The sequence below is a fragment of the Cataglyphis hispanica genome, chromosome 1 (assembly GCF_021464435.1).
Source record: "Cataglyphis hispanica isolate Lineage 1 chromosome 1, ULB_Chis1_1.0, whole genome shotgun sequence".
NCBI classification, from domain to species: domain Eukaryota; kingdom Metazoa; phylum Arthropoda; class Insecta; order Hymenoptera; family Formicidae; genus Cataglyphis; species Cataglyphis hispanica.
Genome location: NC_065954.1, coordinates 17,816,070 through 17,826,210, shown reverse-complemented (window position 1 = coordinate 17,826,210; position 10,141 = coordinate 17,816,070). Strand labels below are relative to the sequence as shown.

The window sequence follows — 10,141 nt, the reverse complement described above, 5'->3', positions numbered from 1 at the left end:
TTCGCGCTATCGTTCGTTGCACTCAACAGATGGCGGGACGATGTCGCATCGATGCCTCTCTAGAGTCGCTTTATTCGACGCTTTATTCTAGCGCCATATTTACTTAGGAAACGGGACTTGTGCGCTCGCCGACGAAATACTTTGTTGCACTTTGTAGACATATCGATCGAGCGAGATAACACTTTATATAAAAGTGAAAGTGATATATGTACGTATCAAAGATACACAACTGTTTTATAAATCTGACAGAGGTAATTTCGTATATCGGATTCGAAAGTGGCGGGTGTCAGGTAGAGGTCAGAGATTCTATCGTTGAAGACTATCGTCGAGAGCGGCGATCGTGATAGGAACGGAGCAGAAATGGCCGCGTCCGACTCTTCCGGTCGTAAGGCTTAGTTTTTCCCGACATCAATCCCGTATTTCTGTATCGAAACTCGCGCGGATCTAACATTCACGCACGCGATACTGCAATTCCTATTCGAATTCCGATTTCGTGCCTCCGTTGCTCTTTTCCGTTATCGTCCGCGTGCGGCAAATCGAACGGCATAACCTATCTCCTGATAATCGGCCGTCAGGCGTTGCGCGTGTTTGTGCTACTTCAAGACGACAATGGCAATGAACGAGGATCTCAATTTCGCCGAGCTATGCAGGCTCTGTTCGTTAAAGAGCAATCACCAGCTGCAGATATTCGACAAGGAGGGCGAGCAACGGCAGCTGCCGTTCAAGATACGCTCCTGCATTCCCACTGTGGTATGTAGAGTCCAGGAATATCCGCAATATAATTGTTATTGTCCTAGTCAAGTTGCTGATCGTCTCGATTCTCATCAAAATGTTTGAGAGTTAAGCGGATAGCTTTCGTATGTATTAAAATTTTCATTACGATATTACATTACGAGATACTTTTTTAAAAATTTATACGAAGGAACACGTACATATGTATAAAATAATAAATAAAATTGCCAACTTTAAGTCATTCGAAATCGCGAAATATTAAAAATCGAAGACGAATCGCTGTGCTAATATTTATGAATAGTTAAAATTGCATTGTTTTATTGATTGTATAATATATGCAAGAGATTATCCACATGATTTATAAAAAAACTATTGTTACATTATTTCAATCTTCCAATATTAATATCTTGATATACTACTGTTGATATATTACTTTATTCTGACTTTATTATAAAGTAATTTTTACTTTCTATAACATAATAAATAAATATATATATATATATATATATATATATATCGATTTTAAATCATTTAAAAATGTTAGTATTTATAGACATTAAATTGATATATTTCTTTTATTTCATATTTTAATAATGTGAAGCTTGAGGATATGCATCCAGAGTCAAGCTAAACATCTGATTCTTGTAAAGACCTAATTTTATTTAAAGCTTTAATTTAGCAAAAGTACTTGTAGCATAAAAACTAAAATCAGGTTCAATTTTATCGTAATTAATTTTTCTTTTTAAATTAGAAAAAAACGAAATTATTTCAACGAAATTATTGCAGGTAACAAAAGAGGATGGATTACCAAAAAATATCTGTCAAAGGTGTATCTACAAATTGGATATGTTCTATGAATTTCGTCTCAGCTGCATTACCACAGAAACAGTGTTGAAGAATTATGCCGATAGTTTAAAGAACATTGCTGCGCTCAGTCAGGTAAATAAAACTTTTTTTAAGAATTTTAAATTATAAGAAGCTTAATGATATAAATTGCAATAACATGATAAAATGATATTTTTACTTTTTATTGTTGAATTGAAATTAGAACAACAGAAAGATTATATATTTTTTCCAATCTGCAAAATATTCTATCGATATTATATAAATAATAACGCTATTGTCAAGTGACACGTGTTAAAATCGCACGGTATATAAAAATGACTATCATTATAACATAACTCATCGGAGAATTTGTTTTCTCATAAAATAAGCGAAACTTATATTTACGAGATTTTTTATTTGATCTGGAGAAATCTTATTATTTTTGATTAAAGTGTTTTATTAATGGATCAAGTGCACGAGATATTTTCGCGATCTTATAAAAGCATGCTAATAGTAACATACTAAAATTACATCGATATAGCTTCGTTGAAGGTTTGTTATGCATCGGCCTTTTTTCTCTCTACCTCTCTTTTACTTTCTCTCCTTTATAACAACTCAGTGATTTAGAGAGATATTCACGGCATTTTTCTATCCTATTTATCATTGCGATAACTAGGTACAATTTTAGGATTGGTTAATTTGTGAATAGAATTAGAAAGTCATCGAAGAAATCAGCCTTGGAGAATATCATCAATGGGACGAGAAGTCTCGCTAAGGGCGTTGTATTCTTTTCCCTTTCCAGTATTTCCGATAGCGGCGAGCGAGAAAGACAGGAGTGATTAGATGAGAGAATACGGATCTTGTCGAAAGAATGGCTTATGAGAGGGATGAGGAAACGGGCACAGGGGCGTCGCTGATCGGTAGCCGGAGGTACTCGGATCTCCGCTGACCCCACACCTTCCCTTCCCTTCCCAGTCTGGTGCACCCAGCGGCGCGCGATCTCAATAATTCCACCCTCGCGTATGTAAGGGTGACGCCGGCGGGGAGGCAAGAAGGGATGCAGGGAGATGGTGAAAGCGACGAGGGGGGAGGGAGGGAAGGAGGAGGAGAGCGCGACCGACGTCGCGGCGCATCTATTGATCGGCGCGTCGCGACAGCGAGCCGCGTCGCGCGCACAGAAAGCGAAAGTCGTAGTATACGTTCTTCCTTCCGTCTCGACTGTCCCCCTCTGGCCCCCCTTTCATCCTTGCTGTCTGCTTCGCCAACCTATTTTCCATCCACCTGCCGTGTTCTTTCTCTCGCTTGCGTCACGCCTCTCTTTCTCTCAATTCCGTTGCATTCCTGCTATGCGTTTCGTCTTTTCCCATCTGTTTTTTCTCTGTGTATTCTTCAGAGATAATTGCTCTTCTATTCTATACAATGTATTTTTTTCGAATGTGTGATGTAATGCACATTAATGCTATTATTTATGTTTCTTATTCTCCTATTACGTTTCTTGCAGAGAGGCTTGCAACTATAATTCGCATCTGTGAGAGAGCTGTCGCAATCATTTTGCAATATCTTTTATCATACTTCTATTTTTTCATTTACATTCTTTACATAGATAAATGTGTGTACTTGCGTGTATCACATGTTCCTAGAAAACTTAAATCATAGAGCATGATCATAATTCTATCCCGCTATTGTATCCTTTATCATACTATAATTCTACTCAATCCTTTCTCTTCTTCTCATCTTCTTCTTTCTTCTCTCTTTTTTTTTCGTCCCCTTTTACCTCCTCTATCAGTCCTGTACTCTTTCTCTTTCTCTTTCGAACCTGGATCGCTCGAATCCTCATTCCATCCATCCCTGCTCTTTTCTGCCGATCCGGCAATCCTAGGCACAGGTGCAACGTGAGTTGCCGAGCCCGCGCGCACCTCCGAGAAACCTGTTTCGAAACCCGGGATATCCCGACACAGCCTTGTTACGTGGGTGATTGTTTCTTTATCTTTCTCTCTCTCTCTCTCTCTCTCGCTGCTAACGTTCCGGAATATCGACGGCGGCGGTGGCTTGTCGAAGGACGACGCGACGAGGAGGATCGCGCGATGTCCTCGTCGTCCCTGGCGTCTCGCTCCCGTATTGCGGGCGCGTGCGCGCGCGCAAATTCTGCTCGGCCATCCCTCTCCTCTCGTGTCTCGCCTTCTCTCTTTCGCTCTCTCAATGTCAGTGTCAAGGTCAGCGGGCCGACGCACCGGTCGCCGTCGCCGCCGCTACTACTATTGCACGGCACATACAGCGGCGATGCTCCTCGTGTATCCTCGTGTGTTGCTCTCATTGGTGGTTTGTGTAACGTATACGCTGAAAGAGGAAGAGCGAGAGAGAAAGGATAAAAGTGAACTATATACGCATTGGCGCCCTTATTACACGATACTCTTACGAGCAACCGCTCTCATTCTTCGTCTCCTATCCTTACACTATCCTCGCTTACTCCGATTTGGTCGTGTCGACCATTCGCTGCATTCCGAGGATATCTGATATATTTTCCAGTGTGCTAGCGGTCCTTCTTCCTTTGGATCTTGATCGCCTTTATTTTTCTCTTTCTTTCTTCTCCATATCCGCCTCTCTATTTCTTTTTTTATTCTATCTCTCGTTTCTTCTTTCTTTCTCTCTCGTGCCTCGAAAGTGATACACACGAATCATCGTCGCATGCATACACGTAAACACACACCTTTTATTCTTCCCTCTCGGCCGACCGTCTCTCTCGTCTTGTCTCTCTCTCTGTTCTTCTGATCTGGTCGCCCCATCGCGTCAGCGTGCCTGTGCGTTCGCCTCCTCTCCGTCGCATCCCTGGACGCGCTCCACGCTGGCCACAGTGCATTCCGCGGGGAACCTCCGCTCGGCATCGTTTGTATCGCGCGCAGCTCCGTCCGTGTGTGTCACCTACTCTGTCTTACTTCGTTCTCGCCTTTCCTCTCCTCCCGCCTTCGTCATCTTTACATACAAACACAATCTTGCTCACGCTTTTCTCTCTCTTTCTATCTCTTTCTCTCGGCTTCCTCTCCGTTGAACCCTCTCTCCCTTCACCTGATTCTGTCTTCCTTTTTTCTCCTCTCCAAGTCCGACAGCGAGGGAGTCGTCTCCCCGGTCGTCTCGCGCTTATCCCCTCCGCGCGCCGTCGGCTGCTTTTTTTCGCCTCTTTGTCCTTGCATCCTCCCGCGCCGGGAATCAACGGTGGTGGCGGCCAGCTTCACGGGTTCTCTCTCACCGTGAGCCGCGAGATTCCTTCGACGCTTCGCGAAAAGCACGAAAGCGCGTAAAGAAACGCGCGTGAAACGAGCGTGTCAGTGTTATACATCGAGTGCATCGTCTTGTGTGGTTGTGTCGTTGTTCTGGATGTAACTCGGAATCGTGCGAGAATTTTCATCTTCGACGAAAATGAACGCGAAGTTTCTGCTCTTCCTTTTTACGGTGTTGTGAAAATCGAAATCAGTCAATTCTTATAGGGAAAGCCGTCCCTTGCTAATCAAAGATTGACTCTCTCGATTCCGGAGACCAACGGTCCTTCTGGAACGTAGTTAGGACTCTGTGGTAAGCGCCTCCAAAAAGACGGCTGCTCGTCTCTTTTGTGAGAACGATCGACTCGTGCGATGGCTTCTTTCTCCTGTCTCTTTCTTCTTCCGGAGCGTTCCTTGCTTTTCGGCCATTTGAATGTTTTCTGAGATTTCTTTTTGTTTGGCTGCATTTACGTAGAAATCTCAGATGCAGAAATAGTTTTCGCTCCTTTATTACACTTGTATTGATAATCTCTCCGAGAAAATGATTGGATATAAAAAATGGGAAAAATTAACATTGGATTAACGATGACTTGTTTAAATTTTTCTCGAGGCTCTCTTTTCTAACGCGCATAATAAATTTTCCTCGTTGTTCTTTTCTTCGACAGACTTTGACAAAGCAAATAATATAAGATTGAAAGAGGGAGTGCTAGAAACCACACTTGCGCTTTTCTGAACATTTATATGAAGAGAAAAAAAGTCAAATTAAAATTGAAGTTTTAAAAGAGTAACTTGTTGCTGAATGAACACTTATAATATTTGCTTTAAAATAAATATAATAATTCTTATAAAAGTCGGATTTTGATTGCTTTTTAAAATGCATTCTGTTTCACATCTGCAGAGATTTTTAATCTTCGTAAGCCATATTTAAACTCCATCACATGATAGTTTGATGCTATAAAGAATAATATATAATCGAGACATGCATAGTGGACTTAATAATTATTTACGAACTTATAATTACAATATTATAAGATAAAATAACGATTTAGTTGCAACATTATAATGTCAACAAGTCTGTTTATTTAAAAAATACGATTATATTTGGTGTTTTTTAATGTGTTATCGATAATAATATAAATAAAATTGAACGAGATAAAATACTTGATAAAAATTTCATTTATTTCGCATGTCGTTAGATATATAATTTTAAATCAGACTTTCGCAACATAAATTTGCGTAGCATTTTTTTTTATTCGATAAAAAATTGTCGTTAGTTATCGCGTACGTCAACGAACGGAATGAATTTAGGGTACAGATAAAGACAAGATGTCAAACGGGGGACAGCAGCAGCAGCAGCGCTCAACTTATGTGGAATCGCACGCAATAGCACACGCGGCATTGCAACAGCACATGGCCCAACAGGCCGCTCAAGCGAGATTAGCTGGACCTGGACCACCCGCGGCTCCACAACCACCCAACCCCACGTTTACTCTACCGGACGACGGACTCGGATATGATGACGGGGTGCGGGTACTGCGTTCTATCGGAACATGGTATGCAAAATATAGATAGAGATATTTCGTTCGGACAGAGAATTCCTTATTAGAGTATTTCTTTTGCAAGCATCATCTTCTGTCAAAAACAGTTCTATTTTTGAATCCGTTTTTTGATTGTAGTTTTTGTTGTAAGATATATAGAGTTTCCACACATCGTAGCTTTAAAGATGCCAAGAATAAAAGAAATTATGAAGAATTTTTTATTTCACACAAAAACATTTTCTATATAATAACATGAAAATTTTATTTTGCTATATTTTAAAGATATTTGATTGATTTTTTTCGTAGAGAAAAAGTTTCATATATTATAATTGCATTAGTTTTTGAGAAGCACATGATTGCAACTTGATTGTTGCATTCTGTCTTTTGCAGGTCGTCAGATTATTCTGCGGCGATGCGTCCCGGTAGCATGATGCCGGCATTTCCTGGTGCAACGGACCAACAGTTTAGAGCACCGGTAAATCAACCCTTACGGACGACTACGACGACGACGAACAGCGTAGGCGTTCGTCCGGGATCTGTTTCAAAGGCAACCAACACGGGCGAACCGACTACGAAAGCATTTACTTGCACCGTGTGCGGGAAGGGACTTGCTCGTAAAGATAAACTTGTCATACACATGCGTATACACACTGGGGAGAAGCCATATTCCTGCGAAGTATGCGGTGAGTATGAAAATTATTTTCGTAGACTCGTATTATATATAAAAATATTTTTAATTCTAGAACAATTTTTTTTTAAAGTGATGCAAATAATTGAAGAAAAAAAATGCAATATGTGTTGCAGGCAAAGCATTCGCACGTCGAGATAAATTGGTCATTCACATGAACAAACTTAGACACAGACCTGGCGTTTCACCTCTCTCGGCACCAACGACACCAAGATCCGATCAACAACAGCAGCAACAGCAGCAGCAACAGCAGCAGCAGCAGCAAGCGCAGCAACAACAGCAACAGACATCACGCCAAGATAACATTCATAAATTGAAAGAGGAACCAGTAAGTTGGACTTGCGAATTATGCGGACGAATGTTTGCTCTCAGAGAGGAATGGGCACAGCATGCTCGGTTAGTATTTCTTTATTTTTAATATTAATATATCTAAATCCTAATTTATAAAACTGACTTTGATTAATCACAGATCTCATTTGGAAACGTCCGCGCCACCACAACATGCCGCTCCATACTTTCCCGGATCTGCGCCGCCGCCGCAATCTTACCCGTCCGATAGGCATTTCTGCTTAATGTGTCGCGCCGATTTCACAAATAAGACCGAATTTTTATTTCATATACGCACGCACTGTGACCAGCCCGCGCAATCGTCTGGAGGACAATCATCAAACGGTAAACAAGGCGGCGGTGATCCTGCCACGGCTGAGCTTATTGCCAGAGGACTTGTCGATCCTTCTGGATTATGCAGCTAGAATTACTTTTTCTCCCGTCACTACGTACCGTCGATTTGTGTCTTACCATAGTACAAGTTTTCTGCTCTTTGATCAGAAACTTTTGCATAGGATGTCATGCATATTGTGATTGTAATGATATACATATATACCAACTTATCGATAATAGATACACAGTAGTACATTCAATAACTTTAATAGACCAAATACGCAATATAACTTTTCCAGTTGACTAAATAATCTGGTGCAGCTATAATTTTTTTTTTAGCTATTGCTTTTAGAACCTTTGGCATATAATAAAAGTGAATCATTTACGTCATCTTCGAAAAATTGAAAATAAATCAATTTTATGTGTCATACTTAATTATTTTCTTTTGGGATGACAATCCAAATTATTGGAAAAGTTTATTGAATTTTTTAATACAATAGTCTATATTATAGTCTATATACATTTATAACACCTTCACTTTATGACAAATTATTAAATAGACAGCCTTTTGTGCATTTTAGAGCAAGTACATATCAGAACAAATCGTATAGAGAAATTATTTTTAGGAATACTACTGTGTATCTTGAAACGAGATAAGATTTGTCTCATTATTGAGGAAAAGAAATTTAGGTACTGACGCGATATTCAATTATGAAAATGCACTATTGCGTCAATATTTAAAAGCTATTACTTAATAATATACGTTCCTACATAGCTAGTTTCCCGCCATCCATAGGTATCAGCAAACCTATTTTGTAACTTTTTAATATACATACATAGTACATATATAAAGGTGTATCCGTATATTACCTTATAAAACAAATAAATAGAGAGTTCGATTATTCATAATATAAGGAACGCCATATTGCTGCATATTTTAAATTAGATAAAAAAGTTATACTTAAGAAGTTACAAAATAGCAGCTCATAGCAGAATGTACTTCCTGATGTACAGGTTTGTTCTCAATGCTATTATATTTTTTTATATATATGTGTATATACGTTTTACATTGCAATGTTATAATTTAGAGAATTTTTATTATTTCAATGCTAACGTGTCATTTGATAGATTTTGAAATTAAGAATAATGAACTGTGACGCGCGTCGTTGACGGATTACATTATTTGGAAAATTATATTTTATATTGAATTTTTATACAAGATGATTTATCTCAAACTTAATGGTCTCAAGTAACTCTTTTATTTTTTATTATATGAAATTATATTTATTTTTTATTATATGAATTACGCAAGAATATGAAATTAAGATATAATCTAAAAAATATTTTAAGACAAGATATTTCATATTTTACATCAAAATAATATTTTATACATATAAAACATTAACTTTTGTATAGAAGCAAAAAAAACTATATATATATATATATATATATATATATATATATATATATATATATATAGTCTCATTTTTTAGAAGATACAAATGATTTTTAAGTCTCAATTTCATTAACAATGCATACTATGCTTGAAAATTTCAAATGCTTTTGTTCTCTATATGTTAATAGAATGTGGATTTAAATAAATCGATTAAAAAACATTTTTTAAAACATTTAGAAGCATTTGAAGTATAAAATCAATTTGAATGCAGAAATAGGCTCGAAATAGACAAATCATCTTGTATATCTACCGCTATTATATACTTTGGCGTTCAATCATTCATTCACTATTTGTCTGCATGTGTATTGAAACATGCTAGACCATTGTTGTCTAGTAAATTGTAGGATGTTTTTGGCGGAATTTTATGATCTTCTAAAGACAGTGTATCTCTATGTGATACATTGTCAATTTATATACCAAACATAGATCGCCTGTGGTATAGCATAAGTGTTGACTATGGGTCATATATCTAAAAGCAAAGTTTACACTGAAAACAAAAATTAAAGTAAATACTTTAAGTATGTGAGAAAATTCTTCAATATTTTCAAATCAGATTCTTTTAAGCATTTTCTCTAAAAAATAGATATGTCTTTCACAAGAGCCATATTATTTGAAAGAAACGTGAAATACGTGCTAAACATCTTAATATTATTAATTGATGTTTTGCGTATTGTCAGAATTTTTTTATTGCTGTTTTTTTTTTACTATGGTATGCTTATTCTCTATTGTTACGATCATCCTTGGAATTTATAAAGTATTAGCATGTACTTAATCAAGGATGTTAAAAAAAGATTTATACTTAGTTATTATATATATATTATGAGAATGAACGAAAAAATGTTTCTCGAATAGTTAATTATCAAATATGACACTATACGTAGCGATAAAATACGAAGGGAAAGATATTTTTTTAATTCTGCGTTTTATCTAAATTTCGGATAATGAATTGTAATGTTTTATATGTGAGTCGGAAAACAATTTCATCATT

The 10,141-nt window shown here is 37.6% G+C and overlaps 1 protein-coding gene across 1 annotated transcript; it reads left to right on the top strand.

The window, feature by feature from the left end:
- The first annotated feature begins 73 nt into the window (after positions 1-73).
- On the top strand, positions 74-9,010 carry LOC126858818 (zinc finger and SCAN domain-containing protein 10). Its single transcript, XM_050609422.1, has 6 exons — positions 74-750; positions 1,519-1,671; positions 6,120-6,364; positions 6,740-7,032; positions 7,154-7,433; positions 7,507-9,010. Exons 1-6 carry the CDS (start codon positions 610-612, stop codon positions 7,787-7,789), a joined length of 1,395 nt encoding a protein of 464 aa, XP_050465379.1. The 5' UTR covers positions 74-609; the 3' UTR covers positions 7,790-9,010.
- The last annotated feature ends 1,131 nt before the right edge of the window (positions 9,011-10,141 follow it).

Excerpts from the sequence above, each read along its gene's own strand:
- LOC126858818 (XM_050609422.1), top strand. The coding sequence starts at position 610 with ATGGCAATGAACGAGGATCTCAATTTCGCCGAGCTATGCAGGCTCTGT. Across the intron at positions 751-1,518 it reads GCTCCTGCATTCCCACTGTG|GTAACAAAAGAGGATGGATT; the intron begins GTATGTAGAGTC and ends AAATTATTGCAG. Across the intron at positions 1,672-6,119 it reads ACATTGCTGCGCTCAGTCAG|GGTACAGATAAAGACAAGAT; the intron begins GTAAATAAAACT and ends GAATGAATTTAG.